Raw genomic sequence first — 20,527 nt, 5'->3', positions numbered from 1 at the left:
AATCAGAGAATTTTTTAATCTTTTGTAGAGTTATACTTAGAGTAGAATTCTCCTACTATATAAAGGGGGGAGGAGGTATGATAATTTATTAAGGACACCGTAACACGTATTCTAAAATAATATATTATTATTATTTTCTCTGTTATTAGCTCTTTCTCTTGTCCAACCGTGCTGGCCACAACGAGCCTGGATTGAGAATAAATATTTCACTAAGGCTGGAACTATCCCCCTCGTGCGGTTTGAATCTGTTTTATCTTTGTTTGTTCAATTTGACTTAATCTATCGCTTTGTATCAAATTAATCCGCATATCTTTAAAATCACTTACAAATTTAATTGTTATCCGTATTTGAGAGTAAACAGTTTGGCGCCCACCGTGGGGCTAAGGATAATAGCGGTAATTTGATATAAATTCTCATAACACACCCTATTTTACACTTGTTCTTTGGAGTATCTTTGATTCCAGGTTAAAGTTGAAATATCGAACTCTCAGTCTGCCCCTCTAAATGTGGATTCCGAATCTGGCCACCATGGCGAGAACAACAATGTAGCACCCAGTAACGAGGTGTCCCCTGTCGATCTCGGCGGAGTTCCCGCCGCGGACCCTATCGACGCTAGCTCGCATGTGGCCATCAATGCAAATTTGCCTACCGATTCTGAGAACAGCGTCCGCAGGGAAATCCGATCGATTGCCCAAAATATGCACAACGGTGAAGGTGATGGGATCAATTTGCGGGTGATCTTTGAAATGTTATAGGCTCAACAGGCAACGATAGCCTAGTTGCAGAACCAAAGCTGCGCGCCAAGAAGAATTGAGCCCGAGCCATCTCGGGAAGTAACACGCATAAATGAACCAGTCATGGAGAGGCCGAATGGAAATTAATCGAGGATCAACCCCGAGATAATAAAGATGCTCGAGGAGCTGACAAAACGGGTAGAATCGAGAGAGAAGAAAATTGAAGCCAATGACAAATAGGTGGAAACCTACAATTCCAGGGTCGACCAAATCCTAGGGGCACCGCCGATATTAAAAGTCCTGGATTCAAAGAAGTTTGTTCAAAAACCTTTTCCTCCAAGCACAGATCCAAAGCCGATCCCTAAGAAGTTTCGCATGCCCGAGATTCCTAAGTACAATGGAACAACCGACCCAAATGAGCATGTAACCTCCTACATGTGCGCCATCAAAGGGAACGACTTGGAGGATGATGAGATGGAGTCTGTCCTGCTGAAAAAGTTCGGGGAAACTCTATCAAAGGGAGCTATGATATGGTATCACAACCTACCTCCTAATTCCATTGACTTGTTCACTATGCTTGCAGATTCCTTCGTAAAAGCACACGCCGGGGCTATCAAGGTCTAGACCAGGAAGTCGGACCTTTTCAAAGTGAAACAGAGGGATAATGAGATGCTCAGAGAATTCGTGTCCCGATTTTAAATGGAACGAATAGATCTGCCTCTGGTCGCGGACGATTGGTCCATTTAGGCCTTCACCCAAGGACTCAATGTTCGAAGCTTGTTGGCTTCATAGTAGTTGAAACAAAATCTGGTAGAATACTGGATTGTTACTTGGGCCGACGTGCATAACCGGTATCAATCAAAAATCAGGATCGAATATGATCAGCTTGGGGCCCCTTCCGGGTCCGTTTATCCCATCAGAGCCATCAATGGAGACAAAAGAGACGTTGATCGTGAACTAAGATCAAACAGGGATCTGTATCACCCATACAATATAGACCGGAGAAGTAGTGGGTCTGGACAAAACCCTGTGAAAAGAGAAAAGAGGAGTGATCGAGGTCAAAACAACCGGGGACTCATGAGAAAAAATAGTTTTGACAGGCCCATCGAGCCTAAGGAAGTGCCAAGGTTATCGGAGTACAACTTTAACTTCGACGTCGCCGCCATCGTATTCGTCATCACACGCATCAAAGATACCAAACTGGCTCGACCTCTATAGTCTGATCCAACCCAAAGGGATCCTAACCTAATGTCCAAATATCATGGCACTCACGGCCACATAACAGAGGATTGCTGACAACTAAGAGAGGAAGTAGCCCGGCTATTCAACAACGGACATCTCCGAGTGTTCCTAAGCGATCAAGCCAAGAATCATTTCAGGAATAGAGATTCTAATAAACAGATCAAGCAGGAGGAACCTCACCACGTCATTAACATGATCATCAGTGGGGTCGATATTCCCCTGGGGCTGATGCTAAAGCGTATCAAAGTATCCATCACATAGGAAAAATAGATTCGAGATTACGTGTCGGAGGGAACCTTGTTTTTCAACGACAAGGACGCTGAAGGGATCATGCAGCCCCACAAAGATGCACTGTAATATATGTACTCATAAATAAATCTCGAGTTAAGCGTGTGTTAGTTGATTCAGGTAGCTCGGCCAACATCATCAGATCAAGGGTCGTGGAACAGCTCGGTCTACAAGATCAAATCGTGCCTGCAGTCCAAGTTCTAAACGGATTCAACATGGCATGTGAGACCACTAAAAGGAAGATAACATTATCGGTGAACACCGCCGGGACCATTCAGGAAACAAAGTTCTGCGTGATTGAAGGGGACATTAGGTACAATATTTTATTTGGGAGACCGTGGATTCAAACTATGAGGGCAGTACCCTTGACTCTGCACCAAGTGTTGAAATTCCCAATGCCAGGAGAGATAAAAACAATTTACAGAAAATAACTGACCGCAAAGGAGATGTTCATGGTCGACGAGGTGGTCCCGATATCCGTACTTTATACATCAAAGGATCCGAGTTCGGCCGCCAAGGGAGAAACCAAACAGCAACTACTGACACTGGCCCCGACTGAACTGGAGAAGCAGGGGACGGATGAGGATGACGACTACAGAGTTCCCAAGTCTTTCATAGCCCCCGACGATTTTGACGCTACCAAATTGACAGTCGAGGAACTGGAGCAAGTCGTACTGATCGAGCACTTGCCCGATCGAAAGGTATACTTGGGCATGGGGTTGAGTCCCGAGCTCAGGAAAAAACTTATTCAACTCCTTATAACTAACATAGATTGTTTTGCTTGGTCCCACCTTGACATGATAGGGATCTCACCGGAAATAACTACTTACAAGCTGAGCCTAGACCTAAAGTTCCACCCGGTCAAGTAGAAGAGGAGGCCCCAGTCCGAAGTCAAGCATGTGTTCATCAAGGACGAGGTATCTAAACTCCTTAAAATAGGGTCCATCCGGGAGGTTAAATGCCCGGACTGGTTAGCAAACGTAGTAGTAGTCCCTGAAAAAGGAAACAAATTAAGAATGTGTGTAGACTATAAAGACTTGAATAAAGCGTGTCCCAGGGACTCTTTCCCTTTGCCTAACATCGATCGTATGATCGATGCAACGTCCATCCACGAGATCCTCAGTTTTCTCGACACTTATTCCGGGTACAACCAAATTCGGATGGACTCGGGCGATCAGGAAAACAATTCCTTCATTACTAAGTACGACACCTACTGCTATAACGTGATGCCATTCAGACTAAAGAATGTCGGTTCCACTTACCAACCGCCTAGTAAATTGGATGTTCGAAGAAAAAATAGAAAAATCAATGGAGGTTAATATTGATGATATGTTGGTTAAGTCCCTGCGAGCAGAGGACCACTTGAAACATTTGCAGGAAACCTTCAGCATATTGAAGAAGTACAATATGAAGCTGAACCCGGAGAAATGTGCATTCAGAGTCGGGTCCGAAAAATTCCTCGGGTTCATGGTGTCCAATCGGGGAATCGAGATTAATCCCGATAAGATCAAGGCCATCGAAGATATCACTGTTGTGGACAACGTCAAGGCCGTTCAAAGGTTAACCGGACGCATCCCCGCCCTGGGGCGATTCATCCCGAGGTCCTCCGACAAGAGCCATCGGTTCTTCTCACTGTTGAAGAAAAAGAATAACTTCTCATGGACCCCATAGTGCCAACGAGCCTTGGAGGAACTCAAGCGGTATCTCTCGAGCCCACCTCTGCTTCATACTCCGAAGATAGACGAGCAAATATACATGTACTTAGTAGTATCCGGGATAGTGGTAAGTTGAGTCCTGGTCCGGGAAGAGGAAGGTACACAATTTCCAATCTATTATGTTAGCAGGACTCTAAGCGAGGCCGAAACTAGATACCCTCACCTAGAAAAATTGGCGCTCGCTTTGCTAAGCATCTTTAGGAAGCTGAAACCGTACTTTCAATGTCACCCCATATGTGTTCTAACTACTTACCCGTTGAGGAATGTAATGCATAAACACAAGATCTCAGGACGATTGGCCAAATGGGTCATAGATATCAGCGGGTACGATATCGAATATCGGCCCCGGATCACCATTAAATCTCAAATTTTGGCAGACTTTGTGGACGACTTTATGCCGGCTCTAATACCCGAGGTCGAACTAGAGTTGTTGTTAAACTCAGGGACTTCTTCGAGAATCTGGACCCTCTTTACGGACGGTGCCTCGAACGCAAAAGTGTCCAAACTTGGCATCGTATTGAAGCCACCAACAAGCAATGTAGTTAGACAATCTATTAGGACTGTAAAATTGACTAACAATGAGTCCGAATATGAGGCCATGATTGCAGGTCTCGAACTAGCCAAAAACATGGGGCAGAGGTGATCGAATCTAAGTGCGACTCCCTCCTTTTGGTGAACCAAGTTAATGGGGCATTCGAGGTCAGAGAAGAACGAATGCAAAGATACCTGGATAAGCTGCAGGTAACGTTACATCGATTCAAGGAGTAGACTCTACAACATGTACCTCGGGATCAAAACAGTGAGGCCGATGCCCTTGCTAACTTGGGATTGTCGGTCGATGATGATGAGTTCAACTCGGGGGGCGGTCGTACAACACATGATATTGGTGGTGGAAGAAGGTCACGCCGAGATAAACTCAACAAGCGTAACTTGAGACTGGAGAAACAAATATATAGAGTATCTGAAGACCGGAAAACTTCCCTCAGATCCTAAAGAATCGAGGGCTTTGCGTACAAAGGAGGCCCGGGTTCAGCTTGTCCGAAGACGGTACCCTGTTCAGAAGAACATTCGTTGGCCCACTCACAATATGTCTAGGACCGGGAGATACTGAGTATGTTCTAAGGGAGGTCCACGAAGGCACATGCGGAAATCATTCGGGCGCCGAATCATTAGTTCAGAAAATAATCAGAGCCAGCTATTACTGGATTGACATGGAAAAGGACGCGAAGGAGTTCATATGAAAATGCGACGAATGTCAAAGGCATGCTCCGATGATTCATCAGCCCAGGGAGCTGCTGCATTCGGTCTTGTCACCCTGGTCGTTCATGAAATGGGGGATGGACATCGTCCGCCCCTTTCCATGGGCACCCGGTAAGGCTCAATTTATATTATTTATGACTGACTATTTTTCTATGTGGGTGGAAGCCCAGGCATATGAGAAAGTCAGGGAGAAGGAAGTCATCGATTTCATTTGGGACCACATAATATGCCGGTTCAGAATGCCATCCGAGATCGTGTGCGACAATGGAAAACAGTTCATCGACACCAAAGTAAGAAAGTTTCTCGAAGATCATAAGATCAAAAGGATCATATCAACACCTCACCACCCTAGTGGGAACGGGCAAGTGGAGTCCACCAACAAAACCATACTCCAAAACCTCAAAAAGATATTGAACGACGCCAAGCACGCATTGCAAAACTAGTAGGCCTAATAGAGTGGACACCATTCAGGTAACGATCAAGGGACGATACGTCTATTAGGCCTGAAAGCACGCATTGCACTCTTTTTTCCTTAGACCGGTTTTGTCCCAAATGGCTTTTTCGGTAATATTTTTAACGAGGCAACAGTGAATTGTCCTACCTTAGAATTGAAGAGCGGAGTCAAGGACCACATCAACAGTATCCGAGGCCTCTCTATGATCGGCCTCCGATACTAGGGCCATCACCCTCGGATAATGATTTTGGCAAGGAGAGAAACTTTATGCTTGAACTACCTAGGCTTGTTGGATAGGATTTATTGTAAGGGCCAAACGGTCAAATGAACCGTGACCACATAGACCACCCAAGCTCTGACACGAAGCATGTACACATTTGTAACCTTGTATATTACACACAGAAATGAAAGAAAGTTTCTCCTTGCGAATAAATATTTTGTTCCTTAAACGTTTCTACCTTCGGTCCCCTAAAGATATCGAGCTCAAGGTCCACCTCTGTCCGGATCCAAGAGGTCGCCTAGAGCCCAAGGGCCACCTCTGTCCGGATCCAAGAAGTCACCCTCACTCGGGGACTGTCGTCCAAGGCAAGCATGGGCGACCCGGGGTATCGAAGCCCGGAGGCACAAAGCTTATTAGGCAGTGCCCGAACTTTAAATGCAACGGCCATCCCCATTCGAAACTACAATCCTGGGCAAACTCGGATAAATCGAGATAACGAGCCCATTGGGCAATACCCGAACTTAAAAGGCTACGGTCGTACTAGAACAGCTCGGAGACGTCCGAGATTCGTAACCAAAAGATAAGGCTTTCAAAATTTCTAAACCGGTTCGAAGGATACCCTCGGCAAAATTATAAAAAATTCTAAGTGAACATTTCGGGGAAAGCTTCCGGTCATACCAAGCCCCCCCTCTCCCACGAGCTTTAAGCAAAATAGTCTCGAAAACGAACAATGTTTGAACCTCCGAATAAGACCTAATTATTACATGTTAAGGCATCCAAAATCTTTGAAATCATAAAGAAAAAAGCAAAAATAATCAAGCTTGAAAATTGCCGAAAGGGAAAAAGCCTTATATATATATATATATATATATATATATATATATATATACGCATATATTTTACAATGGCCAAACGGCCTCAACAAAATACAAAGGTATAAAATCAAAACATTACAAGGCTTCTAAGAAGCCTAATCTTCACCGGAGCCTGCCTCATCACAGGGACCATCAGAATCTTCCCCGTCCTCGGATCTGTCTGAACCCTTGGAATCTTCCTTATCCTCGGGGTATGCCAACTTCTTGACCTCGGCCTCGAGTCTCTTAACATTTTCAAGCTCGGCCGATAAATCAAACCCCGGGCATGAATCTCTTTGAGGGCCTCCCTTCGGGACTGCCACTTCGCATGATCGACTATGGCCTTTAGGCATTCCTGAGCAGCCCCAACATCGGCTTTGTACTGGGCCACCATCTTATCGGCATAGGCCTTGGCTATTTTAGCCACTGACTTGGCTGTTTTAAGCTTCTTGATGAGGGTTTCCCAATCGGCAACAACCGAGCTCAGTTGAGACTGGAGCTCCTCAATTTTCCAGGACCGTGCCTCTGCCTTTTCCATCATCGATCAAAGTTGGGCCTCTGCCGAGGCCAATTGCTCCCGGGCTGTTTCCTTTTTAGAAGCCAACCGGTCCATCTTGTCCTTCCACTCCTCGGCCATGGCCTTGACTTCGTCCATCTCAGCCTGGAGCTGGTCAACCCGGTCAATCTTCTGTTGGACCTGTGGATTTTGACTGTTAGACACAGTGTCTAGCGCATCATCACTAACTTTAAATTTTTTTACCTATTTCAACAAGTCAGCATGTTCTTTCTAAGCCGCATCCAACTCGGCTCGGAGGCTCTTGATTTCACCCTCACGTTGCTCGCTGAGAAGTTTATACATATTTTTTTCTCAGTAAGCTCTTTGGCTTCGGCCTCAAGTTGGCTCAACTCATCCCGGTACCGGAGGACGATCTCGTGGTGGAGCATCGAGGCCTGTAAATACGAGGAAATATATTAGAATTATAAAAAAAATAGTTCAAATATCAGAAGAAAAATTGGAATCATCAGGAATTACCAAGAGTTACCCGGTTTAGCACCTGTTGTGCTTCGTTGAACAAGCATGGCGCGTCTACCTCGTTCATTTTTGCTTGGTCTTCTTCATCCACCAGGCACCAGAGGTAACTGGGTAATCCCTATGGGGGCGGAAAGAACCCGGGCATCCTCCAAAATGGTGATGATAATTGACCGCTTCCGACCAGGATCCGCACTCGGGGTAGGGAACCGGTTAACCAGTCTCAGGCTCGAGTTAGACCCACCTGCCTCCGAGGATGAACTTTTCCTCGGTACCTCTAAGTCACCTAACCCGGTGACGTCCTCCGTAGCGGTGGAATCCATGCCATCAAAACAATAGCAGAGGGGATCGTCCATACCGTAGGCCTACTCGTTGGGTCGTATTTTTACCGTTTGGGCCTCGTTGTACATAAACTAGGTAAACGAGGGTGACTCGGTGATGTCTATCACACCAAGTGCCTACTTCGGGGCACTGCTCGCATCCTGGGAAGCCTCAGCCTCGGCCTCCTCATCGACCTCCCTGGCCTGAGGCAAATCGGCCTCACGGGTCTCTAGTTCAATGACCCCCCGCTCTTCGAGGGGCGACAACTCGCGGGACACAAAAGCAAAAGGCTCTTCCCCCTCGGACTCATCCCTAAGCTGATAGAGCAAGTCTGAAGTTGTTGCTTGGGAGTTGGTGTTTTCCTTTGGCTTGCACACCAACCTTCTCCTTGTTTTCTTTCTTTCCAAGTTCGGGGAACTCGGAGCCCTCCTCCTTTTCCTCTCTCCGGCTTGCCCCGGAGCAGGAGACTTAACAGGCAAGTCCTCTTCCCCAACCGAAGGCCTAAGCTCGACGTTCTAAGGCAAACCTGCAAAAGAAAGTAAAGGAGATAAGGACGCGATGTTAGAAGAAAAAATTCAATACGACTTATTCGGGAAAAGAACCTTACTATGGGAACGGGCCTCCCAACGGCCTTTTGAATATTTGCACTATGAGAGCTCGGAGTAGGGCATCTGTGACATAATGCCCTCGACCCACTCCTAGAGTCGAGGGATAGTATTCATAACTCGAGCAAGGGCTACAACATAACAAGCACCGATAAGAAAAAGGAAGATACGTCATAAAATCGACGATTAAAAGGAATACTTACGTGATGCGTTCTAACTTTTGGGGAACGGCCTCTACTCGGCAGGTACCAGGTCGACGGTCCTCACTCAAACAAAACGTCATTGCCAACCCCGATCCCGGTCCTCATCGATGCTCGAGAACGGGCCTTTGCTGGCCCGACATACTAGTTTTATCAGTCCTCCCCGGAAGATTCGGGGACTGTATAAGCGGAGAAGATGATCGATGGTGAACGAGCACCAATCGATTTTGTTTACAAAAAATCGGAGGAGGATCACGATCCTCCACAGTGATGGATAAATCTGGCCAAGGCAAACGTTATACCTCCTGCAGAAGTCTAAGATGACCGGGTCTACCGGGCCCAATGTAAAAGGATAAGTGTAAGCACTTCGATATCCTTCGACATGGGTGGTAATGGCCTGTTCGGGGTCGAGGACCACTATATATTTATCGGCCCAGTTGTAGTCTTTTCGGACCGTAGGGAAGACCTCTTCGGTAATTGAGCAGATGTATCTCGAGGCCTCCTCACACCGACCCTGTACAGAAGAAGGCTTCTCAACCTCAAAGTCACCGGTGACCGAACAGCCACCGGGGAAGAACATCTTCAAGGGTGGCTCTTCTGCTGGTTCATCAACAACCGTATCGGGGACGGTCTCCTCGACCTTAGTGGTCGATCGCGAGGAAGAATGAGCATCCTTTTGAGGAACAGATTTTGAGGTTTTTGCCATTCTTATGGAAGAAAAAGCTTGAAAAAGATGGAGAAAGAGTGAAAGTTAGAAAGATCAGACTTGCTGGCTTGAGTAGGAGATGAGTAAAAGTTTTTGCAAAGTACTGAAGAACCTTGAGTAAAAACGTTAGAAAGTATTGAAATCCTGAAGGTAGAAGGTAGAAGATTTAGTGTAAAGTGAAAAATGGATAGAAGAGGAGGTATTTATAGGAATTCAGCGACGCTTCACATCCAGGAAGGACCGACCGGCGGTTGACATGTATTTAATGCCATTATGACATGACTAACGAGACATTTCGAGTGTTTTGTCGTTTCTACCGCGATGTGTCGAAGTAAGAATCGGGAGCTCATGTCGTTTCTCATCATTTACTCTCCGAGAAATGGGGGGACTATCTGTATACGGGTAAAATCGAGCTCATGGTATACCTCGATCTCCGATAAAATAAGCCAAGTTCGAGACATGATGACAGGGGACCGAAATCGAGGCAAAAGTCTTGTCGAGTCAGAGTCCGGGGGCATGATGCCCGCCCTCGAAAATATCGGGGTCATGTTTCAAAATCGGTCTTAGCCTTGAACGACTTCGAAGAACATTGTCAGGCAATCGAGCACGGTCAGCGGAAGACCTTAATATCCGTGACCGGCAGGATATCACAGTGGGGATCTCGACACGTATCAGTGAAGAACCGACAGTCAGTTAATCAGAGGAGTTTTTACCTTTTGTAGAGTTATACTTAGAGTATAATTCCCCTACTATATAAAGGGGGGTCTAATAATTCATTAAGGACACTGTAACACGCATTCTAAAGCAATATATTATTATTTTCTCTGTTATTAGCTCTTTCTCTTGTTCATCAGTGCTGGTCATAGCGAGCATGGATTGAGGATAAATATTTCACTAAGGCTGGAACTATCCCCTCGTGCGGTTTGAATCTGTTTTATCTTTGTTTGTTAAATTTGACTTAATCTATCGCTTTGTATCAAATTAATCTGCGTATCTTTAAAATCATTTATAAATTTAATTGTTATTCGCATTTGAGAGTAAACAATCACATAGACAAAGTTAACTTTATTCCGATAATGATAATAAAATATTCACGATAAATCCATGGAGCGAGACAAGAACAAGCAGAGAGATGGCATGAAGTTGCCTTCCACCAAACACCAACCTTTAGCTTTATCCTCCTTCCATTTTCCATGTCCCTACTCTTATAATATATTTCTCTTCCTTTTTCACACCCCCCTTCTTTTTCTTCAGCCACCATTGATTCTCTCAACTTCACAAAATGTGACCCAGTCATGACAAACACATTGACGATTCCTTAAACCAAACCATAAACAATGGCTACTGTTTTTCGTCCCATTTTCTCAACTTTCCTCTCTGTTATCTTCCTCTTACTTCACCTTGGCTGCTTCATCTTCTCCTCAGCTTCCCATAATCAGCCCTCAAAAAAACGAAAACTCCCTTCTGATCCCCATTCCAAAAACAAAGCAACTAAGGTTATTTCCTCTTCTTGGTCTTACATTAAACGTATATTCTCATCAAAACCAGACCCCATACAAAAAAATTCTACTAGCCCAACTCACCATAACCCTTCAATCCAATCTCCATGTTCTTCCACAAGGTCCCTTCACAAACCCATCTTTCCTATTTCATCCGATGATCCGATTACCCGCTCCGTTTATCCAGTACCCGAATCCGATATTTGCGCCGACCAGCTTTTCTTCCCTTTACGTAACGACATCTACCCTTGTACCCTATGTGGGGAAGTATTCCAGAGCCCGATTCATCTCGAACAACACCAGTCCATAAAACACGCAGTTTCAGAGCTCATTGACGGTGATTCAGGTAAGAACATAGTTCGGATCATTTTCAAAACGGGTTGGCCCGAGAATAATAATAACCCGATCATCCATCAGATCCTAAAGGTTCACAACAGCAAGAGGATTTTAACCCGGTTTGAAGACTACAGAGAGCACGTGAAGTTTAAAGCCAGTCGAAACGTCATCGTTAAGAGGGACGAGAGGTGTATAGCTGATGGAAATGAACTGTTGAGGTTCCATTGTACTACGTTCATGTGTGAGCTGGGGCAAAATGGTAATTCCAGCATCTGTAACCAGCAGTACTGTAGTGTGTGCGGGATTATAAAGAGCGGGTTCTCAAATAAGATGGACGGAATTTCCGTGCAACCTACGAGTTGGAGGGCGCACGTGTCGGTACCTGAGGATATTGAGGAGGAATTCAGGTTCATGAACGTGAAGCGGGCGATGTTGGTTTGTCGGGTCATTGCGGGTCGGATCGGGTGCGATCCGGATTTGGCGGATAAAGAGGATCCAGGGTTTGATTCTTTGGTGGGTAGGGAAAATGGGGTCCAGTCGAGATTGGATGAAGAAGATGAGTTATTGGTGTTTAATTCGAGGGCTGTACTTCCTTGTTTTGTGATTGTGTACACTGTATGATAAATGGTTGTGATAATTATAATGTGATGTATGTTTCGTGGGGAATTTGGTGTGAATCGTCAGTGTTACAAACTTTATAGATAGAAAGATATTAGAGTGAATACCAGTGTAACTGCATCTCAATGGTAATGTTATGCACTTTTTCCCTTTAGATTAAAGTATCTTTATTGCAATATTAGAGCACCGTTCATTAACGAATCCATAATTTAGGCATGGTATACTTTTTTTGCTTTAAATAGTCTTTTATATTTATCTTTAAACATCTTTTCAAGTATATTTTTGAAATATATTAAAGTGAAGATAATAATTTCTTAATTTCAGAATTTCCTTATAGTGATGGTTGTACGTCTTAGTTTTTCGGTAACACTACTAAATCTTTTACAAGATTAAAATTCTTCTAGTATTTCATGTGAATATGTTCCTGCGGCTCAAATCAACTAGTAGGATCATTGACACAATTCTTTCTCCAGATGAGTTGGGAGCTTGGGCAACCTGTAGTTAAACCATTATATTAGTCCTTTGGTTCATTAATTTGAAGGAAAAAAATAAGTTTGAGGTGTAATTATTTCTCTTTTGGTTTTCAACCTAGTAAACCAAGTTTGTAGTGGTTCGGACTCCTAAAATTTAAATCGCTATACTATAGTCCAGATTGTAGCCTCTTAGTCATTGTACGGTCCTCCTTAAGACTTAAGTATGTACCTGTCAGCTTAGTGATTATCTTTATATAATTGAGTAGGGAGGAATTGCGATTGTGAGAATATCTTAGAGTTAACTTGCATATGTCGATATCAGAATTTATTTACAAGATTTTAACTTTGTGTTGACATTGTAGAATTTTCATTTTTCTTTAAACAGTCATTGACATTGTAAAATTGGGTTTTGAACTATTAGCGCAAGGGTAAAAGGTGGTAGAAGTAGTATTCGGTCTCTATTTACAGCGATAGTGTTAAAGTCAGCTTGAGTATATTTTTAATTTTCTTATCGAATACCTATTATCTTCCGTTGGGACACATCCAAGTCTATTAGATGTGGCATCTTACTTTTGGATGACTTCTTCTTTGTGTTCGCTATTTTGTTAAACATTAAATGCTGAAGTTAGATAGTACTGATATAGTAATGGGATCACATGGTTTGTAGTAGGGGCCAAGTGGGAGATCGTGACTCATGTTTGCACGAGGACGAGCAACAGTATGCTGTAAAGCTACATCATTTTAGTCATTTAGGGAGGGAGAATTAGGTGTCAATAATCATTAGAAATCTGCAAGCTTAATAACTTTGGATAAAGAATGTGATCTGTGATGATCTGTTAAAGAACCTTCTTCAATTTCGATAAGGTCTAATATGCATGGGCAAGAACTAAGTGCGGAAGGGATTTATTTGAACCAGCTTCGCTAAGAAGTTACATAGTGTATATGTTGAAATCTTTTTTTTTACTGGTTTTTTCATATATTTACTTTTTTTATTTATTTAGTGAAATTTCTACATCCACCACTATTAATAGGCTTTCTACTTATGGAAATATAATATTAAAATGTCAGATTAATCCTGTATAGGATAAAATCGGTTTGTATTAAATACTCGAATAATAGGGCGACACGTGGAACCGGAGACAGATGGAAAGCAAGGCAAGTGAAAATCAAGACCGAGGACAGTAGCTTCGGTTGGCACCGGACAGACCCCGAAGGGAATACTGCTAACGAAGGCAAACGAATATTTGCCGCCCGATGACATTCAATGAGGAATATTCAATTAAATACACAATTCGTTACAGAGAATTTTGGCATTCATAGCATGTCGTTACACATTTATCAATGGCCCCCATAATTGCCATTTAAGAGGGGCTTGATCCTAGGACCTTGTTCCTTAGGTGTAGCTATAAATAGTGAGTCCAACAACCATTGTAGGACACGAAATTTCTGATAAACTTATGCTACACATTATTCTAAGCTCAATAATGCTCTATTTATGTCTATTGATATTCTTATTGCTGTCTACGGAAGCCTTACTCCCGGAACCAAGCTGTTTGCTGTCTTATCTCGATTTTAACGTTAAGCCTTGCAATTTATTTAATTTATTTATCATTTTGAGATTAAATCGATTTGCTTGTCTATAAACCACGTCATAAATTCAACTGTACCATTTTACGGATAAATAGTTTGGCGTCCACCGTGGGGCTTAGACAGTTGCATAATTGAGTTGATCCTTGCATCTATTACTAATCTGTTTGATTATTTGTTTCTTAGCAAAAAATCATAAAACAAATGGCAAATAACGATGTCAACATCGCACACAACGTTGAGGCACAAGGAAATCTGCTTCCACATGAAGATTCGATCAGTGACACCCGCAATGAGGAGGACGTAGCCACGCCGGTCCATGACGGGCAATATCCATGACACGTACGGGAGGCAACTCCTGACGACGCTGAAGATGAGCATGTTGCGAAAACTGTGAGAATCTTGAGGGAACAACAAAAGGCTATTATGGGTCATCTCTCGCGGCAAGATCAGGTCATGACAGAGTTGAGGCAAGCGTTGACAGGTGCTTTCAACAACGCGAATGGAAGAGGTCTAGTTCCTCCCAGTGCTCCCGCAAATCAAACAGCGCAAGGGGTTGATAACAACACCCCGAGTAGTGAGGTCGGCTTCGACGGGGCTGGAGGGAATGACAACAGATAACAACAACGGGAATGATCCCTTTAAAACCGAGCTCATGTGGTTTATGAGGGAAACAAATACCCCGAATAGACCAAATTTCGGGCGCACCACCAGTGTTGAAAGGACCGGACACAAAGAAATACACCCAGTTTCCATTCAAACCGAGCGTGACACCAGAGCTAATCCCGAAGCGGTTTAAAATACTAATAAGTGGAGATTTTGACTACTTATTAGCGCCTTTTAGCTTTTATTTTAGTCTAAAAGCATTTAATTGTATTCCCGAAACTGATGAAATGTGCAAAATTTGCAAGAATGTTGGAAGTCGGACTCCCGAGATGAAATCCGACTCAAAAAAGAGTAATCAAAATACAAGGCAACAAAAGGCACAATAGCTTGCAAAGTGCGGCCCGCAGAATTTCATCTGCGGCCGCAAACAATGAAGCAAATCCCAACAAGGTTTCCTAGCAAACTGCGGACCGCACAGGAATTGCGTGGCTGCAAATATAGAACTGGAGATGAACTTCAGATGGTGTGCAAATTTCCAAAATTCAAGTCCCTCAAGAATGTGGAACGCACAAGAATTGTGCGACTGCAGAAGGAGTGCCATGCAGCCACAGAAGTAAAGATGCGGACTGTAGAAGACCAGGTTGCGGCCGCTGTGATAAATATGCGGAACACAGAAGACTAGGTTGCGGTCGTAGTGATAAATATGCGGACCGTAGAAACAATGCCTCGTGGCCGCAGTGGAGAATTGTACGGCCGCAGAATCCCAGCTCCTGCAAAGATGAAGACTTCTGCGGATCGCATATGGAATTGTGCGACCGCAGAACCTCCCGAAGGGAATTTTTGTCTAAAATTTTCTGCCTTGTATAAATAGACAAGTTTCACAAAATTAGGTTAACTTTTGACATCAGCAAGTCATGTAGCCGTTTTTCTTTGCTTGTTTTAGTAGTTTTCTATATTTTGGGATATTTTAACATAGATTTTATCATTTTGACTTTCCAATATGAGTTTAATTAGTATTTCTTCTTCTATTTCTTCAATTTCAAGCATGAGTAGCTAGATTTTTACTAAGGTTGTGACCCAACCCTAGTGTGTAAACCTTATGGGTATCTAATTTAGTGTTTTTTTTATGATTGATTGTTTATTATTTAGCCTTGTTCATGCTTTAATTTGTGGAATTAATGGTTGCAAATATTAGTTCATGCCTATTTGACTTAGTCTCTACTTGAGAAAGAGAGACTTAGTCTAGGAAAACTTGGCTAACAAGAAATTGGGTCAATCGAGAGATTGATCAACCCAATTAAAGGGTTCAACCTAGAGATAGTAATAATCCGACTTGAGCTCTTATCAACCATTTTGTGTGATACCCATTTGGACTTGAGAAAGCCAAATTGGGCAAAACTACTCCTTGACCGAAAGGTACTGAGTGGGTAATTGAGAGTTGATAGCTATAATACACCCCGATCAACAAAATAAGCATTAAGGTTTATATCCCATTAGGCGAACACCTAGGCGATGGTCATAACCCTAGGCGTTTTTACAAACTTGAAAAATAACAAAAACAATTATCTTAGTTTTATTTCTTAACTTTGCAATCTTAGTCTTAAAAATAGAAATAGAAACAAAACCAATTTGTGGAAGTGTAAATTAAGATAGTTCAAGCTCACGTACTAGAATATATACTCCTAACTACCATAACTCCTTGTGGATTCAATCCCGACTCTTTGTTGGGTTACTATTATTGCAATAAACAATTTCATATCCTTGTTTTGAGGTGTGATGTGGACGAGATTAATTTTTGGCGCCATTGCCGGGGAGTTAAAAACGGTGTTAGCTATATATTTGAGTGTGTTTTTTGGAATATCTTCTTTTCCTTTCGTGTTACTAACGTGTTGAGTAATTGTAGGTGCAACCATGGCAAACAACGAGCTCGGTAATATTGCTCTGGGAGATGTGGACGTTGAGGATGATCAAATGGATGAATTTCCTCTTGAACCTCAAGTCAATAGGCGAGGCTGAGTGCCTCAGGACAATGTGCCTGCTCCACTCCCACCTCCACCAAGAGTGGCTCCACACTGGGTATTGCCGAATGAAGGATATGCAAGTGCAATATTCCCTCCCCGTATTAGGGCGGTCAACTTTCAAATCACCAACGTGATGCTCACCTTGCTTGAGCAACGAGGGTTCTTCACCGGTGCTCCGGGTCAAAATACATACAAATATTTGAAGGGGTTCGTGGATACGTGTTGGGGGAGTAAACAAACAAATGTCTCCGAGGATGCTATGAGGCTAAGGCTTTTTCCCTTCTCTCTATGGGGGAAAGCCTTAGATTGGCTGCAACGTTTGCCAAACCATTCCATTCATACTTGGGTTGAATTGGTGGAGAAATTTCTTTCTAAGGTCTTCTCTACCGGGCACATGGCTATACTTCGGGATGAAATTCTAGCATTCAAGTAAGATCCCAATGAACCACTACACGAGATATGGGAATGGTATAGAATAATGGTGAAAGAGTGTCCCAACAACAATATGACTAAAAACATGATTCAACAAACTTTCTATCGGGGGATCAGTACAACCAACTAATGTGTAGTGAATCAACTTGCCGATGGGAACTTCATAACCACGTCTTATGCGGAGGCGTGTGATATTTTGGATGAGATGGTGGATACCTCATCGGCGTGGAAATCCCGGGCTAATGTTCCACAAGGTGATCCCAATGTGATTCACCTTCACAAAGAATTGCATGACCATGGGCAAGCCATAGCCAAATTGACCATCACCATGAACCAATTGGAAAAGGCTCAACTTCAAAAAGTGCAAAACCCGAGGTAAGTTAATGTTATGGAGGGAGTAAACATGATGGTGAACAAACGGAGAACAAAAGGGTCCACAAGTGCAACAAAGAGTGGACAATGTTTTGCAAGAAGATAGTGGGTTTGATCAAGATGACTATTATAATGACCAAGAAGAAGAGATCCAATATGTGAACAACTTTCAAGGGCAAAGAAATAACTTCCAAGGCCCAAGTCAACAACAATGGCGACCTCAAAACAATCAAAGAAATTGAAGTTCTCATAACTAAGGTAATTGGAGTGGTGGAAACAATCAAAGAAATTGGCATAACAACAACAATCAAGGCGATTGGAGTAAAAATCAAGGAAATCAGGGGTTGGGTTCTCAAAGGCCCCTGATGTATCAACAGCCAAGCAACCCGCCTCCTTATCCTTCCTAAGGTCCTAGTTCTCCCAACAATGAAATAGGACGTATTGAGAACATGTTCAAGCAAATGATGGAGAAGAATGTCGATTCTGATGCCCAACTTGCCTCACACAACACATCGATCCGCAACTTAGAAGTGCAAATGGGGTAAGTCTCTCAATCTCTAAATTCTCGTCTAAAGGGGGCACTACCAAATGACACGGTGGTTAACCCAAAGGGTGGGAACAACATGGGGCATGCCATGGCCGTTACTACAAGAAGTGGAAAAGGTAGAAATGCACCCACCTCAAGTCAAAAGCAACTTGTGGATGATAAGCAAGTGGTACAAGAAGATATCCCAAGAAATGTGATGCAATCAAATGATGAAGTTTGGATTGATATTGATTACAATATGGAAGATACTCAAGAGGAAGTGAACCCATCTAGGGATCATGTTATTGACATACCGGAATCGGTAGTGCAAAAGGCTAAGGCACCTGTGCCTAAGCCTCCTCCTCCGTATCCTCAAAGGCTTTCCAAGCAAAATGGCGAGAATCAATTCAAAAATTTCATTGACATGATAAAGAGTCTCTCAATCAATGTGCCATTAGTTGAAGCCTTGGAACAAATGCCCGGTTATACAAAGTTTATGAAGGATTTGGTGACAAAGAAGTGGTCGATGAATTTTGAAACTATCAAAGTCACTCATCAAGTGAGTACAATTGTGAATTCAATGGCTCTTAAATTGGAAGATCCCGGTGCTTTCACAATCCCTTATACCATTGAAAGTGCCGAATTTGCTAAAGCTCTTTGTGATCTTAGGGCAAGTATTAATTTGATACCCTATTCAGTTTTCAAGACTTTGGGAATTGGGCTACCAAGACCCACATCTATAAGATTACGAATGGCCGATCGTACCATGGAGAGACTGTTGGGAGTGATTAAAGATGTATTGGTTCGTGTTGATAAGTTCATTCTTCCGTCGAATTTTGTCATTCTTGATTGTGAAGTGGACTATAAGGTGATGATTATTCTTGGAAGACATTTCCTTGCTACATGGAAGGCTCTTGTTGATGTGGAAGCCGAAGAGCTCACTTTACGGGTGGGTGATGAAAAGGTGGTATTCCACGTGTGCAAATCTATGAGGCAACCAAATAGCAATGAAGTGTGTTCTTTCGTAGACTTGGTGACCGATGTGATTGTTGATGACACAAGTGCCACGATTAATGTGGGTGATATGTTGGAGTCCGTCTTGCTCAACTTTGATGATGACGAGATGGATGGCTTCATGGAATATGTGAACTCTTTGCAAGGGATGGGGTCGTACAACTATGCACCCCGGAAACTTTCCTTGGATCTTGAAAATAGGAAAACTCCTCCTATAAAGCTTTCAATTGAAGAGCCTCCTCCTACCTTGGAGTTGAAGCCATTGCCTCCACATCTTCGGTATGAATTTCTTGGACCTTATTCTACTTTAACGGTTATTCTTTCCTCTTGTTTGACTAACGTGCAGGTTGACTCTACATTGGCGGTGCTCCACAAGAGAAAGAAGGCTATTGGGTGGACTTTGGCGGATATTCGGGGAATAAGCCCCGCATTTTGCATGCACAAGATTAACTTGGAGGAAGATGCCAAACCATCTATTGAACATCAAAGGAAGACTCGATGAGGCTATGCAAGACATGGTCAAAAAGGAGATTATCAAGTGGTTTGATGCCGGGGTGATCTACCCCATTTCCAATAGTTCGTAGACTTCTCCGGTGCAATGTGTCCCAAAGAAGGGGGCATGACGGTGGTCACCAATGACAAGAATAAGTTGATTCCCACAAGAACGGTGACCGGGTGGCGAGTGTGTATGGACTATCGCAAGCTAAATAAAGTCACAAGGAAGGATCATTTTCCACTTCATTTCCTTGACCAAATGCTTGATAGGTTAGCCGATCGTGCTTTCTATTGCTTCCTTGATGGATATTCGGGCTACAACCAAATCCTTATTGCTCCGGAGGGTCAAGAGAAAACAAGTTTTACATGTCCCTATGGTACTTTCGCCTTCAAGCGGATGCCATTTGGTCTATGTAATGCACCGGTGACTTTTCAAAAGTGTATGATGGTGATCTTCATGGACATGGTAGAGGACTACCTTGAAGTTTTCATGGATGACTTCTCGGTGGTTGGGGATTCTTTGGATGATTGCTTGGCAAATTTGGATAGAGTAATGGCAAGGTGTGAAGAAACGAACTTGGTGCCAAATTGGGAGAAATGCCATTTCATGGTCGAGGAAGGCATTGTCCTTGGCCACAAGATCTCAAAGAATGGCATAGAAGTCGACAAGGCAAAGATTGTGGTGATTTCTAAACTTCCACCTCCGACTTTGGTGAAAGGCATGTAGAGTTTCTTAGGTCACGCGGGGTTTTACCGGCGCTTCATCAAGGATTTTTCTAAAGTGGTGAATCCGTTGTGCAAGATCTTAGAGAAAGATGTGAAGTTTCACTTCAAGGATGATTGCATGAGAGCCTTTGAATTGCTAAAGTTCAGGTTGACAACCACTCCCATTATCACCGCCCCTAATTGGAGTATCCCT

General features: G+C 43.3%; 1 protein-coding gene across 1 annotated transcript; it reads left to right on the top strand.

The window, feature by feature from the left end:
- The first annotated feature begins 10,737 nt into the window (after positions 1-10,737).
- On the top strand, positions 10,738-12,236 carry LOC107762866 (uncharacterized). Its single transcript, XM_016581266.2, has one exon. It carries the CDS (start codon positions 10,967-10,969, stop codon positions 12,083-12,085), a length of 1,119 nt encoding a protein of 372 aa, XP_016436752.1. The 5' UTR covers positions 10,738-10,966; the 3' UTR covers positions 12,086-12,236.
- Positions 12,237-20,527: the final 8,291 nt, after the last annotated feature.

Source organism: Nicotiana tabacum, chromosome 22, assembly GCF_000715075.1.
Source record: "Nicotiana tabacum cultivar K326 chromosome 22, ASM71507v2, whole genome shotgun sequence".
Classification (NCBI taxonomy): domain Eukaryota; kingdom Viridiplantae; phylum Streptophyta; class Magnoliopsida; order Solanales; family Solanaceae; genus Nicotiana; species Nicotiana tabacum.
The sequence above is the reverse complement of the archived record's forward strand: the minus strand, read 5'-3'. Positions and strand labels throughout refer to the sequence as shown.

Coding starts and splice junctions, on each gene's coding strand:
- LOC107762866 (XM_016581266.2), top strand. CDS start 10,967: ATGGCTACTGTTTTTCGTCCCATTTTCTCAACTTTCCTCTCTGTTATC.